At 45.3% G+C, this 20,622-nt stretch overlaps 2 protein-coding genes across 2 annotated transcripts in view; both read right to left on the reverse strand.

Moving 5' to 3' along the window:
* Positions 1–1,976: 1,976 nt before the first annotated feature.
* On the reverse strand, positions 1,977–8,900 carry LOC143477354 (endonuclease domain-containing 1 protein). Its single transcript, XM_076975941.1, has 5 exons — positions 8,802–8,900; positions 8,268–8,457; positions 3,109–3,371; positions 2,827–2,983; positions 1,977–2,425 (listed from the first exon to the last, which is right to left on the reverse strand). The coding sequence occupies exons 1-5, from the start codon at positions 8,898–8,900 to the stop codon at positions 2,037–2,039; spliced, it is 1,098 nt and encodes a 365-aa protein (XP_076832056.1). The 3' UTR covers positions 1,977–2,036.
* Positions 5,983–20,622, reverse strand: part of dpf1 (double PHD fingers 1) — a 38,405-nt gene continuing 23,765 nt past the window's right edge. The window contains 4 exon segments of the mRNA XM_076975889.1: positions 5,983–9,390; positions 9,636–9,717; positions 9,871–9,983; positions 10,115–10,234. Coding sequence (XP_076832004.1) covers positions 9,320–9,390; positions 9,636–9,717; positions 9,871–9,983; positions 10,115–10,234 — 386 coding nt within the window. The 3' untranslated portion in view covers positions 5,983–9,319.

Consider the following 20,622-nt stretch of genomic DNA (forward strand, 5'->3'; position numbering starts at 1 on the left):
CCTGCTCATTCTCGCACGTATCCACCCGCTGCGCTCCTAGCTTCCCTCGTTAGAGGTAGATATGGAGACTTGCAGTTTGCTGAGCAAATCGGGATAATGTGAGCTGGTATTCTTTAATGTATGCACCTACTACTGTGCACTTCAGTGTGAAGAGATACACACATTTATTGCATTTGGGGAAGGCTCCTGACTGGTGTATGTGGTTGGTATAAGCCCATTGCTACCCAGTAGTCCGTTGTTACATGACTAACTAGGGTTCTTTGTTAAGGTTTTATACCTTATGGTTGCTGTCCAAGGAAATCTAAAGTCTAGGTCTAAAGCATATTGGTGAGTCAACTTTCTCTGAAAGTTCACCATACAGTGTAGTTTTTGCCATTTTGAGTGTTTACAAACAGTTCTTTAGTCTTGCATCCTAGCTTTGAGGCTCAACTTTACAGCAATTTGTGCAACTAGTTTACCTAAAGAGGGCTGCAACCTCCAGTGGACAGCATACTCTGTGCCTGTAATCCAGGGTGTTTGCACCACAAGGTTTTGCCTCATTTTTATGGCTTGCTCACTTCAGTTTTTAATGCATAACACTTCGTTATGCCCATCTGGGGCTTTTTGTGCTGTCATGTTACAGAAGTAGTTCATGTCCATAAATGTACAAATTTTCCTGTGGCCCCTAGCTCGAGGCAGAGTCCCTTTTGGTTCGCTTTTATCAACATACCTTTCGGTTCAGGTTTCTGGCCATCAGCCTGTTAGCCTTGAGGGAGACGACCTTGTTTTTGCAGCCTGCCCAGTTCCCATTAAGATCAGAGTTGAGCAATCCTGCCTCATCTCTGCCTCTATAAAGCATCAAACCACTTGGACACACTAGCTCTCTGGGAGCATGCGTCATGTTTTAGCTGCTTGTGTCTAAATTGGGATATGACTATACTCAGCACACCTATATATAGAAATAGATATATATGCTATATACTTAGGACGCTGGCTCTATAGGCAAGTCCTCATTTATCTACTTTGTTCATGAAACCAGGTGACTCACTCATTGTGGATAGATGATTATTGTTAGTATGCAATATAGTGACTGGGCCAAGTAGTTGGATTCTGATAAATAAGAGGGATAAATAAGAGTAGAAGGTGTGGATAAATATGTACAATCTGTATGAAGTGCAGTTTGGAAAAAAAATGGCCCAAGTCTATAGGAAAAAAGTGGTCAAATGGAAGGAAAGAAGAGTGATTGAAGTGAAGGATCACTATAAAAAGCACAAGTAACTCTGAGTGTAGGATGAAGGTTTCTAGAAAGTGTTTACTAGGTATAAAACAAGATGCAACAGAGATCTTACCCATCAGCCATCACTGTGAAAGATTATAAAGTACTGTGGCTCATGAAAAATATACCTTAATTGTTTCAGGCGAAAAAGATGTCCACATTAAAAACATTTCTAAAATTATTCCCAAACCATCCCTGTGTAATGGATTTAACCTTTCATCAGTTCTCAGTTCTACACACACAAACTGAGTATCTTTTAAAATGTTTTAATACTTTAATACTGTAACTAAATCAAATCTATACACGTGTTTGTAGCCAACATTATTTGTTTTATTTATCTTGCTTTCTATCTTGTTCATGGTTTTGTTTCCCTGAGTTGGATCTTATGACATGCAGGTGTACACTCTGGGTTGGATCGTATTTACAGAGAAATCACTAACTGTGATATGCTTCTAGAAATACAGTGACAAAATGTCCAAACACATCCAAACAGATGATGTGTAACAAGACCAATTAAATAATTTTCCACACTGAACTAAGGATTTTTTTTAACCCTAATTAATCAAATTACATCTTACGTCCATTAAAGTTATACGGATAGCAATGTGTTTTAATAGATTCAAAATGTATTGAATTTAATACTGAAACAATTCACAGTAAACAATGCAGCATATGGGACATTGTATTCTCATGTTATCCTTTTATTCTCATGTGATTGCCTCAGATTTCCGACCAACAAACCCTAACCTGAAGAAGTTTGAGAAGCAGTGCTATGGCCTGTTTATTGGCAGTGATGGTGGAACAGCTCTCCTACTGGGCCGTGTGAGTGCTGCTGTAGGAACTCAACCAGTTCCCTCAGCGTGTGTTCCACAACAAGATTCTGCTCAGAGTTGAGGGCAATCGCACCACCCGTGAGAACAGGACGGCCATCGCGGTCGATACAGCAGTAGGCGTTCCACATGTACTCTGGGATATTGACGCGTTTAGTGTTATTCTTAATGATCCAGTTCTCAGCAGAGGGGATGGCCCCCACCAGCACGTAAGCCTTGTCGCACTGGGCTTTGAACATCTTGGCCAGGCTGGCCTCATGATTGGCCCAGGCATTCTGGTTCAGTTTGGGGTTCTGAGGCACCACATTGGTGAGGCTGAATGTAGCATTTCGACCCGGAACTAGAAGGAGCAGAGCACCAAAAGAGATTCTAAATAACCATCTTACATTTACAAATACTCGTCCATATTTTAAGTAATGTAGTAATGTACTCCAATGTACTAACATACTATTGTACTAATGGAATAATATAAACAAAATGCACCATGAGCCGCATCTATTAATTTCCAGGGCCTTATGTTCTTAAAACCTAAAATTACATTTAATGCTAAGTCATGAGAAGAAAGCACTTGTATATAAACATACCAATGGAGCCAAATGTTTCTCATTTCTTTTTATACCAGATTATACCCTTAGTCATTAAAGTTACATTTGTTGGTAATTTTTTTTACTTACTTTGTAGAGCATAAAAACATTTGTTGAAAATCCTCCAAAGAGGAATCTGAGACTGGAGTGTGCGTACCTGCATGGTGGCCGTTAGGGTTGAGATGACCACGGTCAAACCCTGAATGGGTGTAGTCCTCGTTCAGAGCCTGCCTGTCACCCTGGTAGACCCCGGGGTAGGCTTGATCTAACCAGGCACTGTCCTTCATCTCTCCTCCCCAGTTCTGATTCACCAGCTGTACAGATGCAGCATAGTTCATCTTTGTGTGCGTGTGTGTGTGTGTGTGTGTGTTTAAAGCCATACCCATCTGACTCGACACCAAAATACCGTAAGCAGCTCCGCACTGTTCTCAGCGCTCACCTGCGGCTCCACAAACCAGCGAGTCTCACGGCCACCCCCGCTGCTGGCCTCAAACACGTACGCGGAGTAGGAGGCGATGCGGTGGTACGTGTCGTACAGTGTGGCAAAGTGATACGTGTTGAGGAAGTGCTGACATATCCGGGCAGCTCGAGGGGTGGTGGAGCCCCAATCCGGCACTTTCCCTTGGTAGAAGAACTTCATACAGGCAGGATCATCATAGAAGTCAGTGACCACATCTCCCTCTGCTAAACCCAGCAAAGAGCCTACGACCACACACGCAACACAGCAGATATGCATGAATGAGCACTGAAAGGAGCTAATTCTGCTGAACACCTGGTGCTTATAGGTAGCTCTTTATCTCTGCAGCTGTTTTCATCCTCTCCAGCAGTATCAGAGTTTTGACAAAGGTAAGTATCATTTGGATGTGATTGTGTGTAAATAAAATAGCAGTTGCCTTTGGACATGTCAGATAATGGTGTTACACTGTTAGTTCATAGTAGTAGATTATTAGTGTTACACTGTTAGTTCATAGTAGTAGATTATTAAAAGCACAGAGGTTAAGTAAATGTACTGACAGCTGTTGGTTTCCCATAGGCAGGCAGACTCAATGTAGAAAATCCAGAAACCTCACCTCAATTTCCAGGGAGCATTTAAGGATACTGTATAAAAACGCTCCCCGCCCCCTTTGGGAACAAGACACAACTTTTTTTCTTTTCCCTGTGCTGATATTGATATTGCAAAAACATGCAAATAAATATTTGTCTGGAAATGTGTAATGTAGATAAATTATAGCACCTATCACTAAAAATGATTATGATTTTCTGAAAAACCATTTTCATGGTTTCTATATAGACTAACATGTCTGTTATAGAGACCTAAAACGTGTATCACCATGTCACAATTTTATCTTCCTTTATTTATTACCAAAGAACTAGACTGGCTAAGGCAGAGAATGAAAGAATATCACAGATATTTCTCATGCTCAAACTTTCTGCGATCCCTGCCATTTAGTAAACACTAGATGGCAGTATTTAGTAGACGCTAGACGGCAGAGTTTAGAGAACGCTAGATGGCAGGACAGCGAAGAAGGATTTCAGTTTGAGTGCTCATCTTTTCAGAGGCCTGTATTTGTGCACTATGGCAAGTTCTCAAGTCAGTACGACTGCATTTATTTTGAAAATATTTCCATCCCTTTTCCACAAATAAAGTGCTGTCAGATTATTATACCTTCAAATTATGACATCTTTAATATAAAAATTTGTTATTATTTTTAATGTTGTTTAATTAAAACACAGCTACCAAACTTTCTCCTTTGCATCCTTTAGTAACAGTAAAGTGGATGCTACTTATAAGTGTGGCAGATTATAACAGTTTATAAACTCACAGTTAACATATATAGCTACATTTAACCTGTTTCGCTACCAAAGATTTCTAAGGGATCACTGTAAAATGACTCAGATGATTAACCGTCTTGCTGTTTCCTAGGCTAGACTCCAGCAGAGAGTGTTAGGGTAATGCAGTTTAAAACCCAGAACCTCCAAACAAAAGAACTGCCAGTTTAGCACTGCTGAGATATCCGGACCGACACCTAAAGCCTTCCTTCACTGCAACTGGACCAGGCCAATAAAAGAAGCTAAATGAAGGCACATCAACCCCTCTCCTCCTATAGCCCTTAAAGTCAATGCATTTCAGATTTATTCATACAGTATATTTATGCATGACTACCCCCACCCACCCTGCTACACACCCCATCCCATTACTGTAATCCATCACTCCTGCATCAGCCGCCATGCGACCAGCACCCCGAGTTACCATGGCAACCACCTCGGGCCTAGCTCTGCGCAGCGCCTTGCCTATTGGCTGGGAGGCTCAGGCAGTCTGAGTCTGTCTGGTAGATGTGGTAATTGGCTTGGAGTCTCCAATCACCCTTCGATACACACAGACACACACACACACACAGTTACATGGAAATTCACACAAATGAATTGTCACATGATAATTTCACAGAGCCAGAGACCTATATGGTGTGAAGGACCAGAGAGGGCTCAGTGTAATGATCCTTCTTTAGGTGAGAAGGGCTGTGTGTGTGGAGGGGGGGTTGTTCAGAAGGACTGTCTGTGTGTGTGTGTGTGAGGGGGGGGGGGGGGGGGTTGGTCAGATGGGATGTGTGTGCATGTGTTTGTGAGATTTTGTCAGTAGTGCTGGATGTGTTGGGGCTTAGTCAGAAGGTCTGAGAGTGTTGGTGGGGTTAGTCAGAAGGTCTGAGTGTGTTGGGGGGTTAGTCAGAAGGTTTGAGAGTGTTGGTGGGGTTAATCAGAAGGTCTGAGAGTGTTGGGGAGGTTAGTCAGAAGGTCTGGGAGTGTTGGGGTGGTTAGTCAGATGGTCTGTGTTTTTGTTTTTTCTTGTGAATTCGGCAGTGCAGGGCAGACATTTTCAGATGCGATGGGTTGATGTGTCCAGTAATGGATGCATTCTGACCTCTGCATGTTCTGCTCATAGCAAAAAACAACATGTGTAGACCAAACACATCTGTTTCCTCAAGCATAGCAATGGTCTGAGATACTTCATTACAAAGCATGGAACATTTGCACAGTGAGAGGTGCATTGCAGTATTTCTGGTCTGACCCATTCTAGATCCCATTGTAGATTGCAGTCTAAATCACATGATCTAGATCAGTCAGTTCACAACAGGGAGTAACTCATTCCCTTAATTCAAATAATTACTCCATAGCATAAACTATCTACTGAATTACAAAATCATTTATTATCATTAAATAATACATAATCATTTATTATTAATAGAGAGATGTGCTTTTTGTTATCAACAACACTGTAGTTTAATATCTATAAACTCAATTTGGAATATCACAGCAGACAAATAAAAAATCATGATGACATATTTTATTTCAAATGTTTCAAACTGGCAAATATTGAAGACAAGCCAACCCTCTTCAAAAGGGAAGTCTGAGTGGCCCTAGTGCTAGTCAGTCAGACAGCTAAGAGTGGCACTATTCCCACATCATGGGCAAAAAAATAAACAAAAACGAGTCAGTCTGAGGTTGAGCACATTCCTCTTCTCTGTAGCTGTATCTTTATTTCTTTATTTTTCTCATGGACATTTACATGAAAAGAATCTGCTCACACTCTGGTGTATGAACATCACGCGGCAAAAGAAAAAACTGCAAGCAAAGATCACAGCACAACAATGGACAGGAAGAAGTGTACCTGTACCTGTCTGGGTTGGGCACACCTGGACTCTGTGCCCATACTGAACAAACTGACAGACAGAGGAGAGAAGAGAGAAGAGAAGAGAGACTGACGGAGAGAGAGAAAGAAAAAAAATGAATGTTAAGAAGGCTGTAAAATTCTCTCTCTTTTAAATGGAAATACTGTGTTCACCATTAAAAATAATGTTTCACTCATTTTGTTTATGTGGAAAAGAACTCAAAGCAAAACCATTCTCCAGCCCATGGGTTATGACATCATACCTCCATAACACCCATTGGCTTATCACATCATAACCCCATAATCCCCATGGGTTATGACATCATACCCCCTGAAGTGCTTCTGTTTTTTTTAGGAGAGTGCTGGAGTAATTGTGGAACTTCCTTGTCTCTTTGGACACAAAAGAACAAGTTACAGCCAATATACACCTGTACTTTACATTTTCTCACCCATACATACAGTACGTCATTCAAAAATACAATCGGGTCATAAACTCCACCCCCACAGTAAAGGCCAATGAAGTAACAGACATCGTTCAAGCACAGATCTCCTCTGGAGAAGGCAATAGCCACACGGCAATGATTGCTCGACAGTAACATCTGACCAATTAAAAATAAGTTTCCTTTTTCTGTAATACAAGTCGAGCACATCACTGAAGTCCCTTTAGCTCCACTTTCTGGGCCAAACAGGCGGTTTTGGGACGCAGGAGAGTATCTACATTCCGTGTTTAATCGTGGTGCAGACTAAGGCAACACAACATGCAAAAGTGTGTCTTAAACTTTCATTGCTTTTTTAATGAAATGATCTTGTAATGCCTTTACTCAAACATTCACACTCAGACTGTGCAAAATAGTCCGAAAAATACTAAAAACACTGTAAAAGTCCAAAAAGGAGATTTAAAAAATAATAATAGTAACTTCACTGGTGGAGAAAAAACTGCTCAAAATGTGAAATCTAAGCCCATTTCTGCTAAACATAAAACATTTCAAGGACACCCCTCAACATTAAAATAGGACTCATTTAATGTGGTGTTGATTTTCTACTACCTAAACCATGGTTTTAGAAATGATACAAAAATAGAAATGACCAACAGAGATTTATACTCCATGTAAATATGCAGAAACAGCTTGGTTTTCACATTTTAATGTACAAGAGCTTTATAAACCTTTCTGGGAGTCATATGGCATGTATGTTCCTTTTTTTAAATGAGAGCACAAGAGTCTATGTACAGCGAGGGTCTCCCAACTTAAAGCTCACAGGCTGAAATGATAACGTCGGAGCGTCCGTTCAGCTAGGCCACGGATGGATGACACTTTGGGTTCAAAATAGTCGCTTCAGCACAAGGTCACGTATGCATGCTGGCGTCCCAGTAGCACTCTTCTGGGTTTAGCTTGTCTTTTTTTTTTTCTTCTTTGAAGCACACCTTAGTAACAAAGTTCTAGAACACAAAGCAGTCTTGCAGATAGGAAAAAAGCTCATTCTACAAAAGGAGGAGCACTGGCTTGCCTCGTCACAAATGAAGTCTCAAAACTGGCTTTCGGTTGGTCCAGGAACAGGAAACAGGAACAGGAAACAGTGGGGGGGGAAAGAATAAAGCGTGGTGGGATCAGGAAGCAGCTCAGTAGGCCAAACCCTGCCCCCTTCCAGCTCGTTGCTGACAGCTTCACAGTTCCACAGGAAGTGTCGCGCGCGCACACACACACACACACACACACACACACACAGACGCGACTCCCCCAAAAGGCTCACAAACACATTATTGCGAATTAAGTGTGCTTTCGTTGATTTTTTTTCCATTCTTAAAAGGTTTATTTCAAAACAATAATAATACAACATGCGTCCAAAGTAATAATATAAAAAAGATCAAACATTAAAGCCTTGTTTTTAAAACAAGGCAAGACATTATTAATTAATATACACCCTGGCAAACACACCTGGACAGAGAGAAAATCTTATGTTGGCTTTTTCAGAAGAAAGGCAGGAGCCGTAAGGTAGAATGTACAGTTGGAGGGTGGAGCAAGCTTTGATCTTCTTTTCAGCTTCTGATGCAGAGTAACTCCCACCCCTGCTGAGTGGTGTGTGCCTCTGGCCTCCTGGAGCCTGAAGGAGATTCTGTTCATACAACTGGTTCACAAGACCAACGTCTTAAAGAGTCAGAGACTTACAAATAGATTTGTAGTTCCCAACAAAACATTCCTGGACAGCATTGGCGGACCTCTCAAAGCCTGCAGGTCAAACGTCTTTGATCCGATGGGTTGGATTCCACAGCACAAGTTGCACCTCAAAAGGAGCTCAATTATATATGAATTCATTTTTCTCTCAGAGCTTTAATGAGCTCTGCTCTAATTATAGGCTGAATAAGACCAATTCTGGCAGCTAAAAATGGTCACATGACTTGCTCATGTACACCTCTTCCAGTGAGTTGAGACGTGACAGCTGAGAATCTTGTTATCAGTTCTCTGACGGACCAGAGTCATGCGGGGGACTATGGCATCGTCTTCGTGAGCGCTGGGAGCGTTTTCCAGCAGGACTCTGCAGACCTGTCCCCAGCTGAACTCACCAGCCATGAGCTAGCCGCCTGTGCACCTCGACTAAGAACCAGTACTTACAAACTTGCACAAGATGACGCTCCCTAAATCCATAAACAAGGGGAGACCTCTGGAGAGACTGGAGATTACAGAGATATGGAGGTGTTCATTGAGACCAACAAAAGATGTGGGCCAGCACAGAGAGGGATATCTACCAGGCACCAGAGACAACGGGGAGACCAGCAAAGCTGGGGGAGGGGTGGGGATCGCTCTCTCTGCAGACTGGAGGGTGACAGGTATTCAGCAGACTGGAGTAGAACGTGAGTTTTTTTGTGTGCGTGGGCAGAGGGTGGAGAGGAGGGTGGAGAGGAGGGTGGAGGGGAGAGGAGGTCTCTTTGGATCTGTCATGTCTGTGCTGTGGCAATGGCTGGGTGGGGGCAACGGAACGGGCGTAGGAATTAGGTTAGCGTGATGTAGGCAGAAGCTTTCTCCTTCAGCTGACGCAGACACAGGTGACAACTCCAGCTCCCTGTGGAGAGACAGCACTGGCACTGAGCCCACAGCCCACGGCACACACAGTAATGAGGCTAGACACCGGGACCCAAAGACCTGCGGCAGGGGTACCGTGCAGTGTCGCATGTTAATTTCTTAACTACAACGTGTAGTATAAATGTTTCAGCTGTCTGTACGCGGACATGTAGTAGGCAATAATGAAATTAACCACACGTGCCCGATCACCAACATACAACAATAGTAATGCTTGAAAATATATACCCTCTGGAGGCTCTGCCATAGGAGGACTTAGGCAGTACATGTGATACCCTCGGTCGCAGTCATCGCAAAATAAAAGCTGATCCTGTATCCACAGAGTTGTACACACACACACACACACACACACACACAATAAAAAACAAATAAATAATCCACCGGAGCTCACCAAAGACATCACTAAATCAATCAAACTGCACAGGTTGTGTGGGTCTTAGGTGCAGGGAGGTACAGGACTCACGTCGTTCTCAGAGGTGCCACACAGACTGCAGGACTTGCACTCGATGCACTGCCAGCGATAGGTCCTCACCGCTGCCGTCATGTTCACCGTGAACTGCAGGCAGGACGGGTGGCCTAGAGGGAGCAGAACAGGGCTCCAGACCACAGAGCTCCTCCTCCTGACCCTGACCCTGACCTTATACCCGACCCTGACCCTGACCCACGCAATGACCGAGTGAGGAGAGCAGGTGACAGCGTGGCCCCACCTGAGCGTCCGCAGTCTGCGCAGGAGATGAGGTCCTCCGGGCAGCCCGTCTTCTTGGAGCCCCCCAGGCAGAAGTCGCAGTAGCCGTTGGGGATGACGGAGCCGTCCGCTGCTTTTTTAGCTGCAATACGAGACAAGACAGAAACCTGAGGCCACCAGAACTCTAAGGAACGATCACAAGAAAGACAAAAAAAGAAATGAAAGAAAGAAAGATGGACAGAATCAAAGAAAGAAATAAACAAAGGAAGAAAGAAAGAGTTAGCATCATCCCCAGCTGGGATTTTTGGGATATTGGTTTTTTTTTTTTTTTGCTCCATATGTGAGTTTTCAACATAGCACAGAAGCCCTTTGAAGCTGTGAAGGGAGGGGCACAGGATGGTGTGGGGGGAGGGGCATGGGAGGCTGAGGGGAGGAGGGGCATGGGGAGGGGGTTGTAGAGGGAGGGGCATGGGGGGAGAGGAGGGAGGGAGCTGCTCTCTAGAGGGAGGCCTGAGGCTCAGTTAAATATTGTCACAGGAACAGAGGGGGGCCGGGCTCAGAGAGACAGGTACGCTGCTGGAAGCCACCGTGTTCTGTCATTAACAAGGGAGACAAGCTGGCCGGCAGCTTTCCCACATAGCTGCTTCCCGCCTGCCTGGAGTGCCACATGTACATGTCTGTCTCTCAGAGGAGGGAATTAAAGAACAACGCATGAATGGCTTAAGGAAGGTACAGGGGAGTACAGCAACAGTGCCTAATGCGCTAATAGATAATACACAAACAATAATACACACACACACACACACAGAGACATGCTCGGGGGCAACTCAACCACCATGTGCTGTGGTGCTGGATGATCTGGAGAGCTTGGCGTCTCTACAGTGAGGTCATTATTCCTGTCCTATCTCCAGAGATTTTGTTCGTGGGGGGGAGGGGGCATGTGGGAAGGGCTGTGTGAGAGGGGTGGGGCTGTTGTAGCCATGGGGCTGTCCTGCTCTCTAATCCCTAGAGAGAGAACTCCTCTGATCAGGAGGAGGGAAGAAAGTGCTAAGACCATGATCCATCACACTGGATACAGACTGCCATTCATACACAAAACAGCTCCATAACTGAAAACAGACAAAAAGAAATCCTACAGTGGGCACTGTCCATGGTCCTGAAACAGCACTGGTCTCCATCAGGTAAAGAAGTTTATCACAAGTGGATATCTGACTACAGTAAGCTACTGAGAGCTACCAATATATTAATCCATGTACATAAGACATAGAAAATATAGATCATCACACCCATACTTTCACATCTTCCCATACTAAGGTGCTGTCCATGGTACTTAAAAGTGCAGGATTCCTGACAATGCAGCTATTAAGTTCAATCTTATAAAAGTCTCATTAACCTGGAAAAATACCTTATCTACATAAATCACATGCTGAAAACACAAACTAATATTATAACACTATATATTTAAATACAAAATAATATTACATAACATTATATACTTGAATACAAAATATTATTATATAACATTATATATTTAAACACAAAATAATACTGATGTTCACCGTCATGCTGTGCAAACCATCAAATCACATCCTTGCAGGTGATGGCCTATGAAAAATGCTATAAGCCTTACACACATCAATAAAAAAGGTATTTTCAGTCAAAAAATTGCGCATGCCATAAATTCAGTATAAACAAAACAGCAGACGCAGGCTTTAATGCAACTGCACCAAGATGATGCTTACAGAAGAGAGTCAGAGCAGGACACTGGTCTAGAGGAACAGGACACTGGTCTAGAGGCGCAGGACACTGGTCTAGAGGGGGACACCAGTTTAAAGGAGCAGGACAGTGGTTTAGAGGAGCAGGACAGTGGTTTAGAGGGGGACACTATGGATTTGGAGGGTAACATCACTGGTTTGGAGGGTAAAGTAAGAATGTAGATAGCAGAGAAGAGAGGAGACTGTAATACACTGTAAATAAGGAAGAGAACAACTCCCCACAGTGTTCACACTGAGCATAGAGCGTCTCTTCTGCTCGCTGTAATTATTGCAGAACTGCCATATACATACAGGCAGGATTTGTTAACATCACTCTAAAAATGGTATTGCCCCCCCCCCCCCCACACACACTTTCTGTCTCTCATCCAGTAGTGAATAATGAAATAATGAAATAACAGGAACAACACCCACAGTACTGTGTATCATGTGATCCACATAAAAATGCCATAGCAACCAAAATGAAAAAGAGACAAATTAGCACAATATAAATGAAAGAGAAATGGTGTTGAGTAGCAGCAGGCCTGGTCAGGCAGGGCTGGAGCCACAGCGAGAAGGAGTTCTGTAGAGAAGAAGTTCTATAAAAAGGGAGTTCTGAAAAATAATAGGAGTCCTGTAAAGGAGTGAGAGGGAGTTCTGTAAAAAGGGAGTTCTGTAAAGAATGAGTTCTGTAAAGAGGGAGTTCTGTAAAGAGGAAGTCCTATAAAGAGGGAGTTCTATAAAGAAGGAGTTCTGTAGAGAAGCAGTCTGTAAAGAGGGAGTCATGTAAAGAAGGAGTTCTGTAGAGAAGCAGTGTTAGAGTTAGTCTTAGTGTAGAGAAGGAGTTCAGTAAAAAAGGAGGTCTCTAAAGAGGGAGTTCTGTAAAGAAGTTCTATAAAATGGACTTCTATAAAGAAGGAGTTCTGTATAGAAGGAGTTCTGTAAAAAAGGAGTCCTGTAAAGGAGTCCTGTAAAGAAGGAGTTCTATAAAAAGGGGGTTCTGTAAAGAGGGAGGTCTGTAAAGAATGAGTCATATAAAAAGGGAGTTATATTAAAAGGGAGTTCTGTAAATGAGTCCTGTAAAGAAGGAGTTCTATAGAGAAGGAGTTTTATGAAAAAGGGGCTTCTATCAAGATGGATGTCACATAGGGCTACGCCCCCCTCTTCTAGCTGTCACTCCGGTTCCCTGTTCCTCGTGCCTGTGTTGTTTACCTGCTTGTCAACCCCACCTTGTTATCTGTTTCTATGGTTTCCCTCCGTCTGCCACGCCCATGTCGTCAGTGTTTCCACCTGTGTCTTGTTAGTGTTGTGTATTTATAGTCCCTGCGTTTCTCTAGTTGTTATCGGTTGTTTTGTTCAGTTTGTCAGTATACGCTTTCCTGTATTGTTCTCGCCTGTTCCAAGTTACCCTGTCTTTCGTATTCTGTTCCGCGTGTTAGTTATGCCTATGTACCTTTCTTGTTCGGACTGCTCTCCCGATATGACCCTTGCCTGCCTATACGACCGTGAGGTTGGTTCCCCTTTAATAAATCTCGCTCTCCTCAGCGTTTGTGTCTGCCTCCTCGCTCAGCAACCCACGATGCGTTACAATGGAGTTCTGTAAAGAGGGAGTTCTGTAAAAAAGGAGTTCCATAAAAAGGGAGTTATAAAAGAAGTTCTGTAAAGAGGGAGTTCTGATAAGAAGGACTTATGTAAATAGGAGTTCTTTAAAGAGGAAGTCCTGTAAAGTAGGAGCTCTGTAAAGAAGGAGTTCTGTAAAGAAGGAGTTCTGTAAAGAGGGAGTTTTGTAAAGGAGTTCTGTAAAGAAGCTCCCTGTGCTGTTTAGCAAACGTGCTCCAATTCTTCAAAGGCCATCAGAACTGCTTCTTCAGGCTAATCACACTCTCCTCTCCTCCGCCAGCAGGAGAAAGAGAGCTGGTGGAAATCTGTTCCTTTGTCCTTCTGTTTCATCTCTCAACTGCAGAATGTGCTTAAGAATTCCCATGGAGAATAACCAAGCACACGCACACACACATGTGCACGCGCACACACACACGCACATATATGTACACACAAGCACATGCATGCACACGCACACATGCACACGTGGACACACCCACACACACACACACACAGGAACATGCACATGCATATGCACCAACACATATGCGCGCACACACACACACACACACACACACACACACACACACACACACACACACACACACACACACACACACACACGCGCGCGCTTACATGCCCCACGCATATGTACACACATATACATGCATGCACACGCGTGCACACACACACATACACAAACACAAAATTTACATGCTGATAACTACTGTGGACATTGATTCAGCAGCTCTCGTTACCTGACTTGCCCTTTGGCCTTTGTGAGTGAAAACAACAGATGAACAGCTAAGAGCCGCAGTCCTGCTACACGCCTGGAGTGTGTTGGAGCTACAGTCCTGCTACACGTGTGGAGTGTGTTGGTGCTACAGTCCTGCTACACGCCTGGAGTGTGTTGGAGCTACAGTCCTGCTACACGCCTGGAGTGTGTTGGAGCTACAGTCCTGCTACACGCCTGGAGTGTGTTGGAGCTACAGTCCTGCTACACGCCTGGAGTGTGTTGGAGCTACAGTCCTGCTACACATCTGGAGTGTGTTGGAGCTACAGTCCTGCTACACGTCTGGAGTGTGTTGGAGCTACAGTCCTGCTACACGCCTGGAGTGTGTTGGAGCTACAGTCCTGCTACACGCCTGGAGTGTGTTGGAGCTACAGTCCTGCTACACATCTGGAGTGTGTTGGAGCTACAGTCCTGCTACACGTCTGGAGTGTGTTGGAGCTACAGTCCTGCTACACGCCTGGAGTGTGTTGGAGCTACAGTCCTGCTACACGCCTGGAGTGTGTTGGAGCTACAGTCCTGCTACACATCTGGAGTGTGTTGGAGCTACAGTCCTGCTACACGCCTGGAGTGTGTTGGAGCTACAGTCCTGCTACACATGTGGAGTGTGTTGAAGCTACAATCCTGCTACACGTGTGGAGTGTGTTGGAGCTACAGTCCTGCTACATGTGTGGAGTGTGTTGGAGCTACAGTCCTGCTACACGTGTGGAGTGTGTTGAAGCTACAGTCCTGCTACACGCCTGGAGTGTGTTGAAGCTACAGTCCTGCTACACGTCTGGAGTGTGTTGGAGCTACAGTCCTGCTACACGTGTGGAGTGTGTTGGTGCTACAGTCCTGCTACACGCCTGGAGTGTGTTGGAGCTACAGTCCTGCTACACGCCTGGAGTGTGTTGGAGCTACAGTCCTGCTACACGCCTGGAGTGTGTTGGAGCTACAGTCCTGCTACACGTCTGGAGTGTGTTGGAGCTACAGTCCTGCTACACGTCTGGAGTGTGTTGGAGCTACAGTCCAGCTACACGTGTGGAGTGTGTTGGAGCTACAGTCCAGCTACACGTGTGGAGTGTGTTGGAGCTACAGTCCAGCTACACGTGTGGAGTGTGTTGGAGCTACAGTCCTGCTACACGTGTGGAGTGTGTTGGAGCTACAGTCCTGCTACACGTCTGGAGTGTGTTGGAGCTACAGTCCTGCTACACGTGTGGAGTGTGTTGGTGCTACAGTCCTGCTACACGTCTGGAGTGTGTTGGAGCTACAGTCCTGCTACACGCCTGGAGTGTGTTGGAGCTACAGTCCTGCTACACGCCTGGAGTGTGTTGGAGCTACAGTCCTGCTACACGTCTGGAGTGTGTTGGAGCTACAGTCCTGCTACACGTGTGGAGTGTGTTGGAGCTACAGTCCTGCTACACGTCTGGAGTGTGTTGGAGCTGCGTGTTGCAGCACGGCCAGTGGAGGAGCCCACTTCAGAGGGGGAATGACCATTACATGTGTTTCTGTAGTGGGTGATCCAGCTCCCTCCCCTCTCTCCTCTCCTCTCCCTCCCCTCTCTCCTCTCCCTCCATCCCTCCCCCTCCCCTCTCTCCTCTCCTCTCTCCTCCCCTCCCCTCCCCCTCCCCTCTCTCCTCTCCCCTCTCCTCCCCTCCCCCCTCTCCCTCTCCCTCTCTCCCCCCCTCCCCTCTCTCCTCTCCCTCTCTCCCCCCCTCCCCTCTCTCCCTCCCCTCCCCTTTCCCCTCTCTCCCTCCCCTCTCCCCTCCCCCCTCCCCTCTCTCCTCTCCCTCTCTCCCTCCCCTCCCCTCTCCTCTCCCCTCCATCCCTCCCCTCTCCTCTCTCCTCCCCTCCCCTCTCCCCTCTCTCCCTCCCCTCTCCTCTCCCCTCCCCTCTCTCCTCTCCTCTCTCCTCTCCTCTCCTCTCTCCTCCCCTCCCCCCTCCCCCCTCCCCCCCTCCCTCTCCCTCTCTCCCCCCCCTCCCCTCTCTCCTCTCCTCTCCCCTCCATCCCTCCCCTCCCTCAGCCTTTCCCAGTGTAGCACTCCTCCAATTACAGGGAGAATGGAGGCATAGCAGCACACTTCACAGCTTTCAAGTGTGTCTGCAACCCCATGGGAATTAAAAGAGACGGGAGAGGCATCCTCAAATACCCTGCTCTTTCCCTCTCTCCTGCCTCTGTCTGTCTCTCATTCCCTCTCCTCCCTGTCTCTCATTCCCTCTCTCCTCCCTCTGTCTGTCTCTCATTCCCTCTCTCTCATTCTCTCTCCCACTCTTTCCATCTCACCCTGTCTCAATCTTTCTCGTCCTCTCTCTGTCATTCCATCTTTCCCTGTTTCTCTCTCTCTCTCTCTCTCTCTCTCTCTCTCTCTCTCTCTCTCTCTCTCTCTCTCTCTCTCTGTCCCTATCACTCTCAGCCCTCTGTTCAAATGAATACAATCCCATTCTGGTTGGAACAGGCCATCCCTGCATGGTCGATATAAAACCCACAGCTTTATTAAATTAGCTCATTCATGGGAACTACATTTCCCACAACCACCTGTTGTCTGACACACACCCCCCCCCCCCCCCCCCCCAAATCCCATATACTTAATGTACACACCAGCAGTCTTTGTGTGACCAGTAACCAGTGTAGCTCTACCTTTCCACTGCCATGCTGGGCTCATTTAGACCCATGATCTTGCCATGCAGTCTAACCACACAGTAAAGTGATCAGAGGAGCACATATAATAAACACTTATATATTTACAATTATACTTACAAAGCACTGAAGTACAACTTCTGGAAAATAACTTCTGGAAGTGTAAGTGCCCAGAAGAAGGATGGGTGAGACAGAAGAGCACTGATAGCACTGCCAGGCACCATGTGAGTCACAGGGTGGGGGGTGGGTGGGGGGTGGGTGGGGGGGGGGGGGGGGGGTGTCATCTGCACGTCTGCTGAACCAAGCGCCACTCAAAAACATGGCCACGCACTCACACATATCCTAGTAGAGTCTACAGAAACCCTCCCACATGAATGTGTATGGAGCAGTGAAACGGGGCACCTGCTGCAGCCCATTAACAGATGCAGCAGTGCAGATTAATGTGGATAAAAATGCATACAAACACAAACACGCACACACACATGCGCGCACACACACACGCACACACACACACACAAACACAGACAAACACAAACACGCACACACAGACAGATTTATAACCAGTGTACAGCCGTTGCAGTTTTGTATACTCTCTTTCTTTCCTGGACTGCTGCATTGCCCGGTTTAAAATGGACATATAAGAGAGTTTCTGCCCTAATTTTTGTTTCTGGTAACCTGCATACTCCTCCACACACACTCCCACACACACACACACACACACACACACACACACACACACACACACACACACACACACACACACACACACACACACACACACACACACACACACACACACACACGCACACACGCATGCTTCATATTGAAGTTGCATGCATAGGCACATAAACTTTTGCCATGTTATTTCGGCCTGGCTTCTTACATTGTGGGTCTCAAACTTGAGTTCCAGTAGTAAAACCATGTAGGCTCACAGAGTGCAGCAGGACACTGTTTGTGTTTGCAGTGTTTGTGTGTCCAGTCAGCATGCTTCAGATCACACACAATCTTAAACCCACTGACACTGCAAAGGAAGACTGCAGGGTCATATTAAACACTGATGTTTGGCAACAGTGCAATCAGTCTAACCTACACACACACACACACACACACACACACACACACACACACACACACACACACGCCACACACACACACATACGCGCACATATGCCACACACCCATATATATCCATATATGCACACACATGTCCACAACAAACAAACAGACACATACATACATGCACAAAAACATACCAACACACACATGTATATATATACACATGCATACACACAGCAGTACAAATGCTCACACAAACACACACGCACACACACATGTGCACACATGCTTACATGCCTCACACATATATGTACAGACAAGCACATGCACATGCACACACACACAGACAGGCACATACACACACATATAATAACAACTAATAATAATATTTTATTTAATAAAATTAAAAATTTTATTACTAATTAATAAACTAATTAATAATAAACAACTAGACCCTGCAGATTACAATCACACACACTGCAATACACTTTGGTCACACATGCTAATGAAGGCATACTGCTTGAGAGCAAATTATTCTTCCACTTTTAATTTACACACACAATCACACACATGAACGCTCGATGCTCTGCACTCGTCACGTAAGAGAAATCAAATCAGCTCAAAGTCCAAATTCATCAGTTCTCTGCAATAAAATCCAAATATGCAGAAGGCATGTACAAGTGAACTTGTGCTTAGTTCAGGGAACAGAGCACTGTGTCATGATGACCTCTTCAAAGTGAAGCCAAGAAGCCACAGCTGGAAATACACTGCTGTTCACGAGTGCTGTTCACGAGTGCTGTTCAGATTTCACTGGAGTGTGGCCTTGATCACTCTAATGGGCTAAGACGGAAATATATACATTAGTTTACATGAATCTCCTGACCTGGGCGTACACAGCAACACAGGAACACGGCAGACAGACTGTAGCGATGTGGTGAACACACATAAACACAGCAGACCCACTGTAGGGATGTGGTGATTTATTGGGGGGGCACTCTTGCTGGATTGGGGTTTTTTTTTTTTTGGGCTCCTGTTGCCACGGTACCAAAATCTGTCCAGAGAAAGACTGCAAGAATTTTCTGAAAAATCCAGTCCTATCTTGATACAATAGGTGGCTGTTTCGAATGCCCTGTTTTTCTTTCTGTCACTGAGCTGTGTGTGTGTGTGTGTGTGTGTGTGTGTGTGTGTGTGTGTGTGTGTGTGCGCATGTGTAGAGAAGAGAAGGAGAGACAAGAGAAAGGTATGGGCTGTGTAGTGAGGTTATCCTGATATAACTCACATTACTCTCACAATCCAATCCCAGTTCAGCACACCCCAGTTCAACACACCCCAGTTCAGCACACCCGGCCTTCAGTCCTGCTCTTAACACAGAATAGCAAATGAGCCAGACTGCAATATCATTCAAGCAGCCCTCCCTGTCTGGCCTCATACATATGGTAAATATAAAGAGAATTCACTAAATCTCTCTTTCGATCTGTCTCTCTTTCTGTCTCTCTCTCTTTCTTTCTGTCTGTCTCTTTCTGTCTTTCTCACTGCTTTCTCTCTCCCTTTCATGCTTTTGCCTTTTGCACACACACACACACACACACACACACACACACACAGAAATCACAGGCGAGTCTAAACTCTGCAGCTTTCTCCCCTCCCTCTCCCGAACTCAATGTACATACGACAGCGTATTCTTTATAGCGAGAGTCTAGCTGGCCGGTCGCCATGGCAACACCCCATCGCTAGGCAACCACCGCTTCTCTTCCTGCTTTGTAGAATACAGGAGTGTGAACAGGAGCAGGTAGAGGAACTACACAGTTCACCACAGCACACCACACTACTACCACACACCAAACAACAGCACACTACTACCACACACCAAACAACAGCACACTACTACCACACACCACACTACTACCACACACCAAACAACAGCACACTACTACCACACCACACTACTACCACACACCACACTACTACCACACACCAAACTACAGCACACTACTACCACACACCACACCACACTACTGCCACACGCCACAACACACACCACACCACTACCACAGCACACTACTACCACACACCACACAACTACCACACACCACACCACAGCACACTACTAGCACACTCTCCACCACAGCACACTACTACCACACACCACACCACACTACAGCACACTATTACCACAGCACAGGGGTGAGATAATCGTAGATTCCACATGATTCCACATAATAATAATAATAGGATGTAGACAAGATGTCCTTCAGATATATCACTCCTGTCTCTCAGATATATCACTCCTGTTTCTCAGATATATCTCACCTGTCTCTCAGATATGCCACATCTGTCTCTCAGTATCACACCTATCTTTCAGATATATCACTCCTGTCTCTCAACAATATCATACCTGTCTCAGATATATCACACCTGTCTCTGAGATATATCACTACTGTCTCTCAGATACATTACACCTGTCTCTCAGATATCATACCTGTCTCTCAGATATTACTCCTATCTTTCACATATCACTCCTGTCTGTCAGATATCACTCCTGTCTGTCAGATATCATACCTGTCTCTCAGATATTACTCCTATCTTTCACATATCACTCCTATCTGTCAGATATCACTCCTGTCTGTCAGATATCACTCCTGTCTGTCAGATATCACTCCTGTCTCTCAGATATTACTCCTATCTTTCACATATCACTCCTGTCTGTCAGATATCAC

Source organism: Brachyhypopomus gauderio, chromosome 16 (assembly GCF_052324685.1).
Source record: "Brachyhypopomus gauderio isolate BG-103 chromosome 16, BGAUD_0.2, whole genome shotgun sequence".
NCBI lineage: Eukaryota > Metazoa > Chordata > Actinopteri > Gymnotiformes > Hypopomidae > Brachyhypopomus > Brachyhypopomus gauderio.